The sequence below is a fragment of the Phasianus colchicus genome, chromosome 3 (genome assembly GCF_987193195.1).
Source record: "Phasianus colchicus chromosome 3, bPhaCol1.hap1.1, whole genome shotgun sequence".
NCBI lineage: Eukaryota > Metazoa > Chordata > Aves > Galliformes > Phasianidae > Phasianus > Phasianus colchicus.
Genome location: NC_143438.1, coordinates 68,958,764 through 68,979,299, shown reverse-complemented (window position 1 = coordinate 68,979,299; position 20,536 = coordinate 68,958,764). Strand labels below are relative to the sequence as shown.

General features: G+C 39.0%; 1 protein-coding gene and 1 pseudogene across 1 annotated transcript; one reads left to right on the top strand and one right to left on the bottom strand.

Moving 5' to 3' along the window:
- Positions 1 to 502: 502 nt before the first annotated feature.
- Positions 503 to 6,346, bottom strand: LOC116227583 (uncharacterized). Its single transcript, XM_031590955.2, has 2 exons — positions 5,528 to 6,346; positions 503 to 3,610 (listed from the first exon to the last, which is right to left on the bottom strand). Exon 2 carries the CDS (start codon positions 3,162 to 3,164, stop codon positions 1,347 to 1,349), a length of 1,818 nt encoding a protein of 605 aa, XP_031446815.2. The 5' UTR covers positions 3,165 to 3,610; positions 5,528 to 6,346; the 3' UTR covers positions 503 to 1,346.
- LOC149918658 (uncharacterized) lies at positions 5,403 to 20,405 on the top strand (annotated as a pseudogene).
- The last annotated feature ends 131 nt before the right edge of the window (positions 20,406 to 20,536 follow it).

Genomic DNA, 20,536 nt, shown 5'->3' with positions numbered 1-20,536 from the left:
CAATATCAGAGCTATTAGAGGGCAGCCAAAGGAGGGCTGTGGAGATGGGAAAGGATCTGAGGGCAAGGTGTTTGAGGAGCAACTGAGGTCCCTGTGTGTGCTCAGTGCAGTGCAGAGGAGCTGAGGGGAGGCCTGATGACAACTGCAGCTCCTCACAGGGAGCGGAGGGGCTGTGCTGAGCTCTGCTCTGTGTGTCAGCGATAGGGGATGGGTGGGTGGGGATGTGGGGCAGGTTCTGCACCAGAGTGTTGGGACCCTACAGCAGGCACCCAAGGGCAGTGGTCATGGCTCTAAGCTGCCAGAGTTCAAGAGTGTGTGGACAGAGCTCTCAGAGGCTTTGGTCTCAATGATCTTAGTGGGTCCCTTTCAATTCAGGATAATCTATGATTCTGTGATCTTCTTTTCACTGATACAACTCTTTGGAAACTGAAATAGTTTGAGTTTTTGCACATTGCAGTTGTAGCATGTTGGAAATATCCAAATAATTTATCTAGATGGTATCTCTGTTAAAGCAGATTTTATTCGCAATTGCAATGGCGGGCCTCCTGCAAGCAGGAGAGCACCCAGAAAACAGTGTTACATCTTTTTATGTCCTGTTGCCCACTGCTTATCTTTTTCTCCCCCAGTTCCTCATTGGCTGAGTACTTTAGGTTCACAATCTTCTCGACGCTTCACTAGACATACAAACACTGGACAAACATAAATCTTCGCTGGCTAAGCGTAAATCTCCAATTAATTAATTGGCTTCTGACCCATACTTCACCCTTGGTCATTGTTTCTGGATATCTGCTTGTCCTCCATTGCATAGAGATAAGTTTGGAAGGAGGACAGAGGGGAGTATCTTGACGCCTGCCTGTCACATCCCAACCTTCCCAGAGAGTGAGACAGCCCGGCCTTGTGTAGAGGCCCTAGGTCCTTTGATGTTTGTTAAATCTGTTTTTCTTTTGCTGGGAGTTTCTTATCCTAGCAGAACAACCCTACAATATGTTTTCTAATCCCTAACTCTATACCCACATTGTTTGGAACATTTAACAACTATTGCCGTTTTGCAAGAAAGAATTAATCACATAATTCAGCAACAGTGTTTCTAAAATACATATACAGTATTTCTACTTTTTTAGATCAACTATTTCTAAGGATAAGTTACAGAATGCAAATACATTCCCTCCCCCCTGCCCCCTTTTTTTTTATACAATGTTGATTTCTGCAATTCTTTTCTAGGGTACAACTTTAAAGATATCTTCTTCCTCACTTTCTTCATTCTCCATTTCTTCTAATACCATCATTTTATCCTAGTATAGCGGTGGCTCTGTTCTTGTTTGCTTCAGTAGTGCTGTCTCGATTAATCATTGTACTAGTCTCTTCACAAAGGGGATAATACAGCAACCTATGGCCGTCAGGACTCCTGCTACTACAATCAAAGAAGTAAATATGGGCACAATCATCCCCTTCCATTTGCCAAACCAGGACTCCAACCATCCAGTGATAGAAGAATCTATTCCTGAATTTTTTGCCAATTCATCAGCAAGAGTGGTAAGCCCTTGCAGTGCTTTAGGTATTGTACCATTCAGGGCTGTGTTACTGGAGATGAAGGTGCAACATTGGGTGCCCAGCATTACACATACACCCCCTTTTTCAGCTAGTATCATATCTAGAGCAATCCTGTTTTCCCAGGCCATCCTACTTGTAGCATCCAATTGTTCCACAATTCCCTTTTTTGTCTGCTTTGTGTAGATTATAAATCTCTGTTGATTGTAATAGATGTAGTTAATCCAATCTATGTTTTTGTTAGCTGTCACCCACCAGAACAGTGACTTGAACCCTGCAGCAATTTGGTTTCTCACCTTAAATTCATTAGGGATATCTCTAGGCACTGCAATTGAATCTATGTATATTGCATCATCAAATGACACCCCTAAGCCCCTTTTATTCCTTCTGGGTGTGTGTGACATCTGTCTTTCGAATGCCAGAGTGAATGATATAGCTAGTTGAACAAGCGCACAGGTACCTCCCCAATTGGATGGGAGAGTGGACCGTAAGATTTTCCCGCCACAATACCACCAGAGATCTGCTCTAGAGATTCCCAATCTCGAATAGTTCCCTGCTGAATCTTCTGTAACATTCAAAGTCTCACTGCATAGGGAGAAATTCCCTATAAGCCTGGTAGCCCTTACACCCTGCCTTGAGAGGCAAGCTGTATGGTTACCTATGGCTGTGGAGAATGCAGGAGGGACTTTGGCATCCACCTCAGGCATTGGAGGGAACAGTAAGGAGAGTGATTTACAGGCTTTGTTTCCCCAGGCGGTTCTCTCCTGGTACAGGGCAACCATGCATCGCATCCCCTGGGGATCCTTGGTCCACCCCAGTGGAAAGGGTACCACCTGGGCTACAGGCCGTCCTGGTGCACAAGCGTAGCAATTGCTATGGTTGAGACTCTGGACAGTATACTTAATCCATTCTACCCAGGTATTCACATCCCCATGCCCTGTCTCAGTTTCAAACGTTTGTCTGAGATCCTTTATTTCTGCAACTGTTACAACCTCAGGGTTTTTAAGGAGATTTTCCATTCTCTTTTCCCTGTCTTGGACATTCTGAATAGGATCAGGGAGTGAATCCCATACAGCTATCCTGAATCTGGCTACTGGATCTTTTCCACGAATGTCTATTCCAAGGCCAAAAGTGATGTTAACAAGACTGTCAGCCTTGTTAATCGTTATTGCCACTGGATTACATTGTAAGGCTTGGCAGTCTGGTTGGGCAACCCCTTTAAACATACTAATTCGATCTTTCAATGTACGTGCCCACGAGGCATCAAATATCCCAGGTGTGTATGTCCAGCCTCGGTAGTTAGTTGTCCACCATACATTATTCCACCCGTTACAAGGGGATCCCCTATTCATACCTAGTTCAGGACATAGGTATTTATTTTCATTACTCAATTGTCGTTGAGTACTTAGGCTTCCACAGGCTATCAAATGACAGGCATCAAATGTGACAGTCTGAGGCATTTCTTTTCTTGTCACATTCACCCAAATCTTAACAGGGTACCCTCCTGATCCTCTCTGTAGGTCATCCTTTTTCCAAGCAATCAGTTGACTAAGACATTCCTTGAAGTGGATTATTACCAGGACCAAAACTACTAATTTGTTCCTCCCCATCATCATTGTCAAATCCTAAATCTCTAAATCGTTACTATAATGAAGAATAGGATATACCCTGCTACAGAACACACACACAAAAAAGAAATTCCCTTTGAGTACCTTAATTCTATACAGACTAAACAACTCCCCACTAATACTATTGAGGAAAAATTACAGATTAGCTTATGATAACTTTTACAGTTTCTTTCTGATTTTCATCTTTAGAGGATCTTCCACGGCAACAGCTTCCCACACTTCAGGGTTAGTGGAGGATTTTACCCGAGTGTAGTGAGTCCAAACTTCTCAGCAGTCCTGGCAGCTGTTTCAGTTGTTAGAAGTACTTGGAATGGCCCTTCCCAATCGACTGCAGCTTTGTCTTTTTCCTGGTCTGGATCAGGACCCAGTCCCCAGCCTGGAATGGATGAATCGGAAATTCCAGAGGCAGTGTTTGTGCTAACAGTCCTTGGATTCTGAGGGACAATAATGAGGAAGACAATCTGAGTATATAGTTTTTGATCTTTAGTTTCAAACTGCGGTGTCTCATTATCCTTTCCTAAAAATGGTAACCCAAACAACATTTCATATGGAGAAACCCCCACATCTTTTCTTGGTGCTGCCCAGATTTGAAAAAGTACCAGAGGCAAGCAGTTGGTCCAGGGGAGTCGAGTCTCTAGGACTGACTCAGTCAGGTGTTCCGTTATTGTCTGATTCATTTGTTCTAATAAGTCTTGCCAGAGTAACAGTTTTGGAGAAACTGGCATGTACAAGGATTTATGTATTCCCACTTGTTTTCTCAGCCCATTTAATTGATCCCAAAAGGTAGGCTTTCTCTTTTTGGACAGTAGCTCCTAGTACTGTTGCAAAATCATCTGCAGGTGGTAAAAGGCACCCGTATCCACCAGAAAATAAACCTCTTTATCTTGCTCCCCTAGCTGCAATTTAACCAGTGAATCTGCTAGGGTGAACTTCCCAGATTCCCATTCAACTTTTGCAATCAGAGACAGTTCCCTTCTGCTCAGCTTGGTACAGCTTCTCTGCTAATGTCTCATTTCCCTGCAGTTTGCACACTGCTTTTGATCTGCAGGGAGCAGAACTCTCCTTGAGCCCTTCCAGGTCCTGCTCTAGTGCAGCAGCTATTATTCTTCCCAATTTTTTTTTTTCATAACCATTCCTGTTTCTATATACTCTCCGAGCCCCCACAGGGCCCAACTTTTGTTCTGTATTTCCCACTCTTGCACAGCTGCCCACCTAATCACGCCTCTTTCTTCTATAGTAAGCAACACATTCAGGATAAATATCATTTCCATCCATGACTAGAAATCAAGCTCTATAAATTCATCTAATTGTTCTGCTGCTCTTATAGGATCCTGAATTAAGGGATTCATTTCCTTCTTGAAATTCCTAACATTTCTGCTAGTAAAAAGGGGGAGGCATTAGCGTACCCTATTTCCCCTAGACCTAAGGGGACTCCCCTAGGAGGATATATTGAAGTTTTAGTAATGTTAGTATTAGAGAAAGGAAAATTCTCCAGGTCCCATCTGAACCATTCCAATTCCCTCACTAATTAAGAATATTCACTCTCTCTAGGACCCTGCACAGGATCAGCAGCACAGCCACTCCCTGCCTCTGCAATGACTGCTGCCGCTTGCATTGCTTTAGAACTTTAAGGGGGGGAAGTTATCTAAGGGATCCCATTTATGATCTTTCTGCTTCTCCTTTCTCCTACAAACTTCGACTCTTTTGTGAGGAACTGTTTTACTTTTTGCACCCATTAAGCAGCATAAGCCAATTCTGTTTTCAGAGAAAGGAGTCTTACTGTTTACGTACAAATTCAAAGTCTGACAAAACCAATCTCTGTCAGACCCACATTTTCGTCAAAATGTTTTTCCATGTAGTGGCTCTCTAAGCTGTGTCTGTACACGATATTTAAACATCTTTTTCCTGTTCTTGTCCCTGGCTTTGGGATTATTTTTCCAGTTCTGAAGCTTATTTCTCAAGGGACTATCTCTATGCACAATTTTGGGCACCCTTTTCCCCTGTTCTTGGGAGCTCCTATTACCCATCCCTCTGGAATGCTAACATGAACTACCCAGCTCACATTACCACACCCCAATCCCTCCATTGTATTACACCCCAATCTCTCGGATTAATAGGGGTGTACTGCTGGCACTTCGTCAAGCGTGCAGGGTACCGTACACCAACAGCTCCCTCCCGAGACTCTTCCTTTCATCACCACCACGGTTGCTTCATCCATCTCTGGCCATGCCCCTTGCAGGACAACAGAACCGCAAAGCAGAACTCCACACTCGCTTCGCACTAAAGTGCATCTCAGTCACACACACTCAGAGTCTCAACCGACCCCCAGGGCAAGAATTAAATTCACTTACCTTGGTCCGTGCAAGAAGTTACTGGGTAGCAAAGGCCAACACCTGTGCCTACCTGCCCGTTGGCTTTCACAGAGCCCGTCCTTTATGTAACAGTCTCGATTTCCTATCAGCTGTCCCAAGGAGTCACCTCACCACCCAGAAAGGAGCACTAAAATCAGCACGATGCACCTATCCTGTCCAAGGCAGCGAGGGAGACCCCCGAGAGGTGATAATTATCCCGGACGAGCACCCAAATTGTTGGAAATATCCAAATAATTTTTCAGGACGGTATCTCTGATAAAGCAGATTTTATTCGCAACTGCAATGGCGGGCCTCCTGCAAGCAGGAGAGCACCCAGAAAACAATGTTACATCTTTTTATGTCCTGTTGCCCACTGCTTATCTTTTTCTCCCCTAGTTCCTCATTGGCTGAGTACTTTAGGTTCACAATCTTCTCGACGCTTCACTAGACATACAAACACTGGACAAACATAAATCTTCGCTGGCTAAGCGTAAACCTCCAATTAATTAATTAGCTTCTGACCCTTGGTCATTGTTTCTGGATATCTGCTTGTCCTCCATTGCATAGAGATAAGCTTGGAAGGAAGACAGAGGGGAGTATCTTGATGCCTGCCTGTCACATCCCAACCTTCCCAGAGAGTGAGACAGCCCGGCCTTGTGTAGAGGCCCTAGGTCCTTTGATGTTTGTTAAATCTGTTTTTCTTTTGCTGGGAGTTTCTTATCCTAGCAGAACAACCCTACAATATGTTTTCTAATCCCTAACTCTATACCCACATTATTTGGAACATTTAACAACTATTGCTGTTTTGCAAGAAAGAATTAATCACATAATTCAGCAATTGTGTTTCTAAAATGTGCTGCTTACATATACAGTATTTCTAGTTTTTAAATCAACTATTTCTAAGGATAAGTTACAGAATGCAAATACATTATATTCTACTTCTTCAAACCAATTGCCTTTTTTAATAGCTAATGCAGAAGCAACATTCCATTCCCACAAACTGGAGGTTCGATCTGCAGGCTGTCAAGGTTCATCATGAGCAAAATTTTGAAGTTTTCAGATGTACAGAATTCAATAAATACTTTTTTACATTTTATGTTCATGAACTAAAGATTACACTCAAGGAAAACTACAGTCTTGCATCTGTTCTGGGCCCCAAATTAGGTACTAACTTTCTCAAACAAACTACTTTTATAATCCTTCAGAGTCTGCTATCTTTCCCACTTATTTATTTTTTGTTTTATCTGATGTGGAGCAGTCTAATTGAAACCTAGAGTAAAAATGCCAGTACACTTAGGTAGCAATAATTTTAATGGGTAAAAAAATATATACTAAGGAGCTTTTCATTGGTGCAGCATTGCATTCTCAGCAGCACAGGAGAGATGGAGGAGACAGCACCATTTGTATCTCTCTGTGTACATATGCCATTAATTTCTCCGCTTCTGCGATTCTACTCTCCCTAGGCTTTGCTTGTTGGTCATGTTAATAACCTGATGCTGACATTTCATTAAAAGTATGAGCATTATTATTTCAAAATAGTCTACATGTATAAAAATACATAGCACTTTCGTCTTGCTTTATGAAATATGAAAAGTGTGTAGTGGCTTGAGACAATACTCTGTACACAAGCTGTGGTCTTTTCTGGCTTGCTTCCTCATTGTTTAAAAAGAAGCTTTGTCATACATTTGTCTCACCCTGCGTAACAGTGACATTCCAAGAATTATTCTCTCTTTAAAAGGCATTTGATGCCCTTACAAAAGCAAAACGTTACAAATTCATTAATGTTACAATTTTGGTTTTAAATGTCTTATACAACCTCAAGATTCTTCAACTTTGTGAATTTTTCCAGTTTTAGGGTTAATAGGTAATAAAAGTATATGCATAATGTTCGTAATCCATACATGGAAAAGTCACTGAAAACATTTAAATTATACTTAAGAGCTATGCTTGTTAAGAATCACAAAAAGTATAAGCATAGCTTTCTTCATTTTGCATATAATGACCTTATTTTTTTTCTACTGTTCTGCGGCCGGTAAAGATTATAGTTTCTATTATAGTTTCTATTATACAGTGCTGAAGGAAGAATGAATGCTGCTTCAATTGCTTTTATGCCTTAAAGCTCTGCTCTGTAGGGGTTGGAATACATAAGCTTTATCAAAACATAAATCAACCAAAGTTTGACCTTTACAAATAAGTCTGCATGAAGATTTATTTAAAATACAATATAGAAGTCATTTGTACACAGTATTCTTGATAGTCATTTATGAGTCCATTGAAAATATTATTACTGTATCTCCTTGGGTGTATTTCTGCATTTTGTTTTCCTTGCAAACTCTGGAGAGTTATGGAAAAGTCAGATTCATAATTGATATCTACAAAATAGACTCCAACATACACTGATTTTATTCTTAAATGTTTTTAGATATTTTCTGACACGGTTTAACAATTGGTATATTTAATAGACGTGGATTTTGGATTTTTTTTTTCCAAAATCTAGGTTATAAAAGATGAGTGTCCACTGCTTGGAGTTCTCTTGTCTCTTCAGTGAACTTAAGAAGCTTGGGATCCAGACAGTCGTTAGTGTATCAGCTGAAATCTGTGGTGGGCTGGATCAGACGGAAATGTTTGAGATATACCCAATGCACAAATGTCTGAAATCAACATGAAGTATAAGGACAGAAGCAGAGGGAGATGCAGCAGCAGGGATCGCTAGGTTTACAACATCGTTGTGTGTAGAGAACTTGGCACCTAGGGAATCAGTGTTTTGTGCCCTCCTCAGATTCAGAAACCCAAGCCAACCACAAGACCTGCTCTTGTGCATTCTTTTTGCAGCTTCACAAAGGCACACTGAGTAGTGCAAGACTACAGCTAGAGAACTTAGCTGGAACAGCTGGAAAGTTTTAGGTTTTGGTCCTTCTTCCCAACAGTATTCAGACATAACCAATGGCTTTTGAATGCACAATATTGGCTCCTGTTCCAGAACAATAAACACTCCCTGTAACAACTGAATGTCTGCACTGTTGGCACACTGTCAGAGTCTCCTCATATTTCTCTTTCTGATTCCATGGTTGTTACAATCTGAAAGACTGCATGTTATTATCCAAAAGTAGTGTTTTTATATATATATTTATGTAAAATGTATCTTAAAGATATGAAAATATCTTATTTATATGGCAAATAAGGGACAGGGTTTTCTTCCAGTGGTAGTATATATTTTTAGACATTATACTGGAAATAGAATCCTATGTTAATCATTCTTACTGCATATTTTTAAAGTTTCCAGTTTTAGAATAGTTAGGGGTATTGGGTAGAGTACCTTCCAATTATCTACTCTTTCATATCTCCTCCCATCTCTCAGGTATGCATATACTGCTTCATATTTGAGGTATGAAATAACAGGTTCTACTGTTATGTACATGGTATCTGACACAATAACACTCTATCTAGTCTGTGATCCCTGATGCCTAGCAAGAATTTGATGATTGATTGCGTAAAAATGATTCAGTTTTTTAAGCAGCTTTGTGAAGAAATTAAAAAATGACAAATTGCAAAGACCTGATTCCAGTTCATAAAAATCAATAAAACTGTTTGGCTCTGCTCTTAGACAATATTAGTTTCTTTACCTACAATTTTAGAAAAATGAGTATCTTCTTCCTGTGTCTGACCAAAAGAAGTTAATCCAAAAATTGTACTTTTGAGGATGAATGAAGGACTCAGTGGGGTAAAAAACATTTATTTTCATCTACAGTTCCATAAAGTGTAGGTTCCCCTATGTACAAGCATCTTCTGATCTTTTGAGAGTACATTTCAGTACCATGATGTTTTCTTTTTTTCATGTTATTCGTCCTTGAAGCACTGGGGAACTAACAACACGTTTCTTACTTTTTTCATGTAAGCATAGAGTTTTGTGTGCCAAATCCCAAAAATCAGTGAAAACAACTTGTGAAAGTGTTTTCACAAAAGCTGGGCTATCTTTTTGCATCGTAGAACATAAGACTTTGTGAAAATAAATTGTTTACAAATCAGTACATCTCTTCTCACTGTAAGGAATCTACCCATTTGATTTTTTTAAAATCTGTTACAGTGAAGTCTACTCTAAACTTAGAAAAACAAATTTTACGTGAACGTGTTTGAGATGCAGACAAAGCATATAGTATCTTTTTATCAAGTGTTATTTTCACACTGGTTATAGTGTGAAATTTACTAATATGAATTCACTTCTCTTAAAATTGTAGCAGAAAAATTTTGATCCTCTGATTGATGTCCTTGTATCATGCAGAACTGCTGTTCTGAAGCGTGTCTGCACTTCTAGCTTAGAAGCAAGGCTCAGATTGGATGAGGTTGGGAGCAGTTAATTAGCAAGTTGGGTGCTGTTTAAATGTCTGATAAGTCAGGTAATGGCGAATGAGGGACTCTACCTATAGTTTATGGAAGTAAGTGTGGAACACACAACAGAAGTGTGGAGCTGTAGGAAGGAAGAAAATAGTACTGTCCAGAAGGCATGAGGTATAAGAAGGCATTTAAGTAAGGGGACAGGAATTGTTTGTTTTGTTATATTCATATTTCAGTAGCTAGAATTTGTGTTTGTTTCTTTTATCCCCAGTAAACAGATAATGAATTTTGGAAAAATAAATTCAGACTGTGGAAAATAATGTCAGTGTCTCTCTCTATAGAAGCAAGATCAATGTTGAGTGCATGTGTATTCACTGACCAAATTCCTCTACACCTTCATAATAACTTTAATTCAGTAGCCAACTTCAAATTATCTTCAAAGACTGTTATATTCCTACAAACTTGGAGAAAATAGATGGCAGATTATAGTAGAAACCTTCTGAAGATGTCTTTTGGAAGGGCTACAGAAAAAAAGGAAAAGCTGCATCATTGAACTGCACATTATTAACCAATGAAGAATGGGGAGCAGAAAGAAACGTTAAACAGGAAGCCATCCAGAATAAAAATTTGGATAATTTTTGAGTCTTCATTTGTATTTGTCTGTAATAGAAAGTCACTGTGACTATTTTGGCACAATAAGCACAAGATGATCTCTCAGATTGTTTTCTGGGGGGTGGCTGTGTGCTTTTTTCTTTTCTTTCCCCAGAGATTAAGTGATCCTTCAGTTAAAAAGACTGAGAAATATAGTGTGCTGAAGACCACAGTCACAAAATCAAGCTTCTGTTTGTTGTAAAAAAACTGTATGTGCTTTTTCCTTTATTGAGCTCTTTAAGTAGCAAAACCAAAAATTCTCAGGTGAACATAATTTGTGTCCATCAACTGTGAGTGCATTACCTAAGAAAACCATGAGTTTGAGCTGCAAGTTTCCTGATCCTTTCCTGAGCACTAATCAGAAAAACTAAGAAATCCAAATCTTCAGCTCTTTTCAGTATTTTCTGAGACTTAACCATCTATTTTGTTCTCTGAACATTACAGTGGTTTTTACATGTTCATGGTTCTTTCAGAGCTGAATTCTCTCTTCTTCTGATATAAAACTTGCATGTTGCCTTTCTGTACACAACTCTTGTTAAGACTTTCTTTTCTTCTAAGGTAAACCTCAGTTTTCTCCAGACCTGCCTCTCTGACCTTTCTTGGATTCTTAACTTCAAATCCTGTTTTTCTTCAGGTACTCCTTTTGTTTCTGAAAACCATCTCTTCTTTTCCTGAACTGAAGATAAAACTTAGGCCAACATACAGTATATACGTCAGTAAATAAAATACACTTCAGTTCCAATGTGTTCTAATATGATAGCTTTGGTATTTTGGTGCAGTTTTGTTATTGCTTGTTTGTTTTATCAAGTACTTGCAGTGTAGTACTGTTATTTTTCTTTATGTGTAATTCCAATATTTAAGGTATGTGCATTTTAATTTTAAGGCAATACACACCCATAGTAGAAGATAGTAATCTTGGTGAACAGTTCCTCCCATGACTACTTAAACTGCTAATAAAAATAGAGAATGTTTAACTTAGAAATTTCTATACCCCTTTAAGCTTTCCTATTATTCTCAGTTTTCCTGCAGCTACAAGATATTATCCCCAGATTGTAATTAAAGGTTCACTAGCAATTTGTGCATGTTTCATATTTTAAAAAGAGATATAAAATTTATACTCATGTATACTTAATTTGCTATTTAAAATCTTTTAGACTCAAAGGGAATAAGAATATTTATGAATGGTTATTTTTAACACTTATGACTTATACAGGAGTATTTCAACTATTTAAATATTAATATGGAAAAACACTTGCATATTCACCATAGAAATCAATGTACTGTTGCTCTTTAAAAGCATTTAAAATGTATTTTAGTTTTACTTTCACATTCTGCATGCTCAGTTTAAAGTGTAGAATTTTTTAGCACAAATCTAACAGGTAGACAAAAGACACATTTGAAATAGAGGTGTTCTTCACTGTTTTTATCTTTTGCATTCACCTGGATGACACCAATGGCTTTGGAAGGACAGTCTGTTGTATGATCACTAAAATATTGGCAGTGTCACAAGTAAAATGGAAAATGGCTTTAAACTGGAAGAGTGTGGATTTAGGCTAGATATCAGAAAGAAAGTTTTTATCGTGAGGGTGGTGAGACACTGGAACAAGGCTGTGGATGCCCACTCCCTGGAAGCATTCAAGGCCAGGCTGGATGGGGCTGTGAGCAGCCTGGTCTAGAGGGAGGTGTCCCTGCCTACAGCAGGGGGTTGGAACTAGATGATCTTAAACGTCCCTTCCAACCCAAACCACTTTATGATTCTGTGATTCAGCGAATTCCAAGTACTGTTTCTTGCTGTACTCTCAGATATTTTTGATGTCATGACCAAAAGTGAACTCCAAGTGAAAGCCCATGAATTTTTGTTTAGAAAATCCAAATTAATCCATAGTTCTTTCTCTGTGTGATGCAAGATTTCATAGGCAAGACTTTCTTCAGAATTTTCAAGAGTATAGATTCCTATATCCTAAAGTATTTGGAAAACATATGGGAAATAACCTCAAATAGATTTGTTTTATTGTGTGTTTAAGGGGCTTTTTACTAAGAACTGTGTGGATTACAAAACTGGTGTGAGATACTTTGTACAGAAAGACTGCTTTATGAATACAGGCTCAGGGTTGGTTTTTATTTTCAGAAAACAGTACTACCCACCACTATCTTATCTTCATGGGCTGATTAGTAGGAGAAAAACTGACACCAAGTTGAAAAACAGAAAAGTGGGAGAAGGTGGATCATCTGGAATAACAGAAATCTGTAAGGTTTCTGTCCATACACAGTATTATTATTGTAGGCAATAAAACATGAAATGTAGCTGGTGCACAGTTTTTTTAAAGATTTTTTTTTCCAAATTACATGTAATTTGTTAACTTTTACTGGCAATAATGAATTTCCAGTGGTGTTTCTTAATACAAACTATCAGTTAATCAACAGTTTATTTGAAAGTGCTTCAACATTCTATCTACATGTAATAATATTACAAAGTTGGTTAGGAAGGCCAATGTTCCCATGGTACAGGTTTTCTTATGAGTGAAATGAAAAAAACTATGTCGGGGGAGAGAGGGTTAACTTGTATTTCTCCAATGTAAAAGTCTTGTTTTTTCCTCTCCTTCCCAGGATGTATCACATTAACTTTGATAATGAAAATGCTAATCCACACATTTTCAGGGAAATCACAGACCAAGTTTGTTGATTTGTTTTGGGATACAGGATTATTTTCATGTCTATTTTATGAAAATAAACCAGAAAAAAGAAAAGAAATAATGAAAGTGTAATTCAGTGAAACAAAAAAGATAAAATATTCACGTATCAATCAAGTGAGAACTCATCTAATTTTCGACAGTACAGTTTTTTAATAGTTACTTGCTTTGAACTTGAATGATTTTAAACATTCAGGAAGGTTAAAGGCCAGCCACAGTTTGAAAGGGAAACAGAAAGAAGAGCAGAAGGAAGTGGAGATATTTAAGCATAAGTAATATCCTTCTAAGACAGAGATGATTCAAACTTATTCTGAAATAGTTTGCTCATAGCAAACAACTGGTTGGGCTTTCTGCAAAGCTGTGGAAATCTCTTATTGTTCAATTACATTAGCACTTTGGTGTAACTGAACCAGATTTCTTCCCTAAGACACTGTGCACAGTAGTGGTCTACACACTAGGACTTGCTGTTTCAACACTACTACTTTACTTTTTTCAAGAGCTGTGTTTGCTGCACTGCCAGTGGTCAAATAGCTAACATAAACCTTGGAAAATAGCAGTAAGATGTGGTAATTGCATCTTTAGATTACTTTGTAATGGAGATGAGAGGGCATTTTGTTTTATAAAACAAAGCTTGAAAATACAGATTTAGTGTAAAAGTTAAAAATTGCATATATTTTAAAAGATTCTAGTTTAACTATTATTTTTAATATACTGAAATACTTGAAAATAAATAATTGATAATAATACTGAGATGCAAGCAACTTTTTATTGTTATGACCAACATAACTAAGAATGCTTGATAAGCTCTAATCAGGAGAATAAAACCAAGTTATCTTTTCGAAAGAGTTTTGTAATCATTAGTTAGAGGAGTTGACTCCTTGTCCCAAGATTTATCAGTTATTAAAATCTCTTCTAGTCTTCAACATTGTCAGTTTTTCAATTATTTAAGGGCTGTCTCTTGCACTGCTGGCCTGTAAGACCTTTGTGAGTTTAGTATCTTTTTTCCTGCATGGTTTAATGCAAAATGTGTCATTCAAAATTCCTTTGTTGATGTTGTTGTTGCTGTTGTTGTTGTTGTGTTGGATTTTGTTGTTTTATTTTTCTTTTATATATCTTTGTTGTTCACATACTTGTCAAAGTTCACTTAGACAGTAAGGGCAAGAAATATGATAAATTTACTTATACACTGGTTTTGAATGGGAGTAAGACATGCTGGAAGCAGCTTATTAATTTTATATAGCTTGCAGCTTGGAAGAAAGCAGGAATGAGATATTGTATTAATATGGAAAAAGCAATCCTAATTATTTTTCTTATAATTGGTAATAATAACTCATATCTTTATATAGGCTACTAAATACATGTATGTAGGAAGTAGCCATTCTTCAACATTGTCTTCAGAAGACAAAAAGCATCTCAGATTTTGTTCTGCAACTTAAGTTTGATCTTGACAAGAGGTTTTCTTTCCACAGAACAAGTTTTTCTTCTGCTGACCAATAGTTTGGCTATTATCTAGTCTTCTTTCTGAGATAGGATCCCTTCATTGTTGAGTATTTTTTTTTTATATTAACATTGTAAAAGCATGCCTGACAGTAGAGAGTGGGCAGATATTAATGTATAAATGGGCACCATTATAAAAATATACATGTCCATTTCAAATAGCTATAACTTCCATTAGGTTGGTGGATTTCATCCATAACAGAGAACTGATTGATTATTTTCTGAAATTTTGGCATGTTATGCTTAGATTCATAAGTCACTGTGTTACAGAAGGAGAAGCCATTGAGTAGAGTGAGCATCATTTTCCTTAGCCAAGGAGAAACTGCTCCCAACATATCTAGATAAAATATGGTTTCATCTGCCCTACACTTAATCTTTTAAAAATCAATCTATTGCAGATAGTATTAACTTTGTAGATGTTAGCAAATACTTCCTAAAATACAGCTCCCTCCCCCCTCTCCCCCCAAGGTTCAGACATGGTACTTAAAATAAATACAATGCTGTCTTCAAACAAAATTTCTGTAGAGTTGGACATTCTGTGTTGAATTCAGAATATCAAGAGATTATGTTATTTTATTTTCTTAGGCTTATGGCAGCTTTTGATATTGGTCTGTATATTTCTGATTCCTGATTTTGTAAAGACAGACTGGCTGTTTTTCTTTCACTATAACTTGATCATTGTCCCTATTTTGTCTGCTGTTTGGCTTTGCCAAAATATGTCAACAATTTGCACTTTTTGTGACTTCAGATAGCATCTGAATAACAATTAGACTTTGTTTTCCATCAACCTTCAGTAGGTGATAGAACTCTTTTGGGATATTTGCATTTCCAAAAGGTTTTCTTGTTTTTTCTTTACATTGATCTTGTGTATTCTGTAAGTGCCCAGACTGATATGTTTTGAGAAGGTTTTTAATAATCATCATTCTCAGTGATGTGCCTGGTGCTGTGCCCAAAACTAATCTGAATTGTTGCACTTCAGAAGATGTGTACTAATTGGAAAGAGTCCAGAGCAAATCAGCAGATTTTATCAGGCATCCAGAAAATGTGATCTACAAGGAAAGACTACATTTAGGTTCCTTAGCACAATCAAAGAGCAAACAGTCTTTTTTAGGGCATTCTTAGATGATAATTTAACCCACTCATGATGGAGGAGGGAGTAAGAGAACAGTACATTATTGGTAAGATTATCTGGGAAATAAATCTTTTAAAAAGAATCTTCTGATGGAAATGCTGGGCTAGGCCGTGAGAAATGTGTGTTCAGTTTTCGTTTCTTTTGCCAAGGCAGCCTTGGGAAATCACTTTTTCTTTGATCCGTTAGCACAAACGTGTTAATATTTTTCCACTCAGTGTTGTTTATAGGGCTTAAACCAATTAGGACTTTGGCACTGAAAACAGAACTCTAGCATGCTTGAAGCTTTTGATTCTAAAATTGCTTCAAGCAAACCTTGTTCAGCCTCTGATTTTTCAAAATGTTTGAATTCACCTGTGAATTGATTCCAAGGTTTTCTAGTTTGCTGGTTTTCTGTCTGCCTGTTGCTCAGAATTGTCTCAGTTGGAACAAGTTAGTGACTGAGTCTTGCTTAAACTCAGCAGCAGGAACTGATCCAACACCAAGTTGCTTCTTGTCATTCCGAGTCACTCTGTACATATACAAGAAGTCCAGAGGCCTAAAATCTGTTGGCTGCAGGGCTTGTTTTCATCTGAGTTCCAATGTCTCAGTCCTGCAAGTTCATGCCTTAAAATTATGCTGGTTAGAATATTTCATTAGCCTGGATTGTTCAGCAGCCAGCCAAAACTATTTCAGCTGTTTTACTGTTGAATATAAAGAAGGGTTCTGGCAGCAGAGACCAAGACCAAGGTCTTCTCCCTGTGGAGGGCTTTAATTGATAAGTTAATGCAATTGTTGGCATCTATACCTTGGAGCAGCATCTAGATTCTGATTAGCTATAGATACCTTTTCCAGCACTGAATTGCCCACTTTTGCTTCTGCAAAATGGAGATATGCACTATGCGTAGCATTTGCTTTTGATCAGCAATATCTGTTTCTTTGCTCAGTGTACACAATCCATTCTGAGTTGCTTGAGCAGTCCAGACAGTGCATGGGAAGAAAAAAAAATCTTAATGTTAGCACATCCAGTGAGGTGGCTGTGTTCCTGGCAGTCTTCCAGGATTTAGTCCTTTGATTGAGTATTCCGATAGTGGGCGAGGGGCCTCATTATCTTGATTAAGAGCTATAGATATTGTAGTTAAAACATATCTACATACTGTAAGTAAAATCAAGAAGCAGAACACTCCTTGTAAGAGCTCATATATTTTAATTGTTATCACTTCATTATAATACAGGTGAATAATGTTTTGTAAGTATTTTTGTCTGTAGCATTTCAGAGGCTCATTACTGATAGGGAGCTGTGCTGTTGTTTTTATTCTCAAAGAAAACAAAGCCTAGAATTAAAAAATATTGCAGTACTTTAAATCTGCTAGAAAGCAAAGAGCTTGATGTACTTTGTCTTCTACAAACCAGCATCTGAAATGGTACATTCCACATATTGTCCAGCTCAACATGTAAACAAAAGCAGCAGCTTGCTAAAACTGAACCTAACCATTAGTATGGCAACAGTGGTTCTGAGTATGCCTGCATGGCTTTGCACAACTCAGTCTAGTGGAACGAATCCTTGGTCACAGCAGAGGGGTTGGAGACAGATGAACTTTAAGGTCCCTTCCAAACTGTTAACATGGCTTGGTTATTATCTCTACTTTAAAATCCTCCTCCCACTTTCCCAGTGTGTGTGTAGCTATGGTTACAAATAACTGCAGTAACTTCTCCAGCATTGGAAATCTTACTTTAAATTGTTGAAATATGTATCTATTTATTTTGCACAGAAAAAATGGTGTTCTATTACTCTGAGCTGCCATTTACAAAATTTGTTATTTTTCATAATACGGGAATTCAAGAATTGTCCTGCTTCCAAGCAACAATAGAAATATCAGATGAACTTAATTTGCCTAGTGAGATGTTTTGTTTTGTCTCCTGCAAGGGTAAGTTGTGTCTGATACCATTCATTGGGTGGTATTTAGGAACAATATGGATATTCCTATTTTCCTTTGGAACTGGAAGTCCAGGATGGCTATAAAGAGGATTCTGGTATTAATCCTCAATGCAGTTGCTTGAGTAAGAAAGCACCTATTTTTTGTTTGTTTCTTGAGATCATCAAAGCAGTATGTGGTGCACTCAGACAATTTCAGTCAATAATGGCCACTAGTAAACTACACTTACCACCTACAGTTGGCTTTGTGTTTTATTCTAGTATTGGTACTGTCCTTATAAAACAAAAGTTTAAATATCCCAAGTCTGAAAATGTATGTGACAATCGTAAAATTGTTCAACCGGGTATGGAATACAGCAGCTTGCTTCCCACTTAATTCACATGAGAAAAACCTTTCTAGTTTTTTTTATTTCCTGTTTATTATCATGTTTTCCTGCTAGGTCTTGAATCCAGTTCAGGGTTGTAGAGTTCACGCTACTCTGAGCTGTTGAGCAAATAGCTGTAATCTGTTTCAGTAACTTAACTGTTTCCAGAGTAATTTCCAAGGAACCCAAAGCTTAAGGACAAGACTGGACAGTTAGATGGAATGTTTGTTCAAGGTCTGGCCCACACTTTTTGAAGACTTTTGCAATAAGACATTTGATTTTCTGAGAGGCACTTAGATAAAATAGTATTTAGAGCACATGTGATTAGATTGAGTAGGTCTGACTGGAAAGGCAGGCATTTTGATCAATGTGTTAATACTTTTGGCAAGAGTTTGTTTAAATACAAAACTTGACATGTTCTTTGTTAAGAAAAAGGTTCTGAGAGATTTAGATAACTGTAAACTGCTTCTTACCTGCTGTGATTCAATAGCAGAGATTGATCTAAAAACAATGGAAGGAAAAATATACACTGATATGATTACTTTTCGTCTGATAACCACTGTTTCAGAGTGGAAGTTGTGAAAGTTGCTGTTTTTAAGAAACAGTGTTAAAGTTCACACACTGAAATGATAGATTCTGTGTAAGAATGATAGAAATGTACTCGGTGCCTGGTCTGATGTCTGCAGTTGAGTCTCACGTGTCTCAAAGGGGAAAACGGATTCTAACCCAGGCACTGGCAGGGCTTGTTGAGAGGGCCCTAAACTAGGTGTGAATGGGAATGGAATAAAAACCAGGCCTGCTAGCGATGAGCCTGAGAGAACAATTTTGGGGTTAGGGGAGAGATGAATATCTCCACTGAACTGTATCTATACCAATACACACAGAATAGGCAACACACAAGAGCAGTGGAAGACATCATGCACCAGACAAGCTTACTTAAATAGACTGGGATCACTCTCATGACTACAGTGGATGGCAATAAGCTTTGCAGAAGAGATAGGCAAGGAAGGAGAGGTGGTGGCATGGCTCTCTGTGCTAGAGAGTGTGTCACTGAGTGTTTCAAAGGGCTTGTAATAATAAGGTTGAGTTTCTATGGGTAAGGATCAGGGGAAGGCTGACAGGGATGATATCCTGGGGATCTGTCATAGACCACTTAACCATGATGAAGAGATGGACGAGGCATTCTATGAGCAGCTGGCAGAAGTTGTGCGATCACCAGCCCTTATTCTCATGGAGGATTCAACTTTCCTGATATATGGTGAAAATACAATACAGCATAAAAGAAACAGTATAGGAGGCTTCTAGAATGTGTGGGAGATAACCTCCTGATGCAGCTGGTAAGAGAGACACACCTCAAATACTGCGTTCAGTTTTGGGCTCCTCACTACCAAAAAGAAATTGAAGCCCTGGAGCATGTCCAGAGAAGGGCAGTGAAGATGATGAGGGATCTGGAACACAGACCTTTTGAAGAGCAGATGAGGGAACTGGGATTGTTTGGTCTGGAGAAGCTGGCAGCCCATGGCTTGGACGGATATGCACTTGGCTGGATAAGGAACTGGCTGGAAGGCTGGGCCCAAAGAGTGGTAGTGAATGGAGCTAAATCCAGCTGGTGACCTGTCACGATCGGTGTTACCCCAGGGGTTGGTGCTGGGGCCTGTCCTCTTCAGTATCTTTATTGATGACCTTGATGAGGGCATTGAGTGCACCCTCAGTAAGTTTGCGGATGACACCAAGTTGGCTGGAAGTGTAGATCTGCCTGGGGGTAGTGAGGCCCTACAGAGGGATCTGGACAGGCTGGATAGCTGGGCTGAAGCCAATGGGATGAGGTTCAACAATACCAAATGCCGGGTGCTGCACTTTGGCCACAGTAACCCAGGCAACACTGCAGGCTTGGGGCAGAGTGGCTGGAAGACTGTGTAGAGGAAATGGACCTGGGGGTATTGATTGATGCTCAGCTGACCATGAGCCAGCAGTGTGCCCAGGTGGCCGAGAAGGCCAATGGCATCCTGGCTTGCATCAGGAATGGTGTTGCCAGCAGGAACAGGGAAGTGATTGTCCCCCTGTACTCAGCACTGGTGAGGCTGCACCTCGAGTACTGTGTCCACTTTTGGGCCCCTCACTGCAAGAAAGTCATTGAGGCCCTGGAGCGTGTTCAAAGAAGGGCAACAAAAATGGTGAGGGGTCTGGAGCAGAGGCCTTATGAGGAGCGGCTGAAGGAGCTGGGATTGTTCAGTCTGGAGAAGAGGAGGCTCAGGGGAGACCTTATTGCTCTCTATAACTACCTGAAGGGAGGTTGTAGCGAGCTGGGGGTCATCCTCTTCTCTCGTGTAACTAGTGATAGAACTAGAGGGAATGGTTTCAAGCTGCACCAGGGGAGATTTAGGCTGAACGTTAGGAAATACTACTTTTCTGAGAGTGGTCAAGCACTGG

Bases quoted from the DNA above. Each gene is read 5' to 3' on its own strand.
- LOC116227583 (XM_031590955.2), bottom strand. From the start codon at position 3,164: ATGATGATGGGGAGGAACAAATTAGTAGTTTTGGTCCTGGTAATAATC.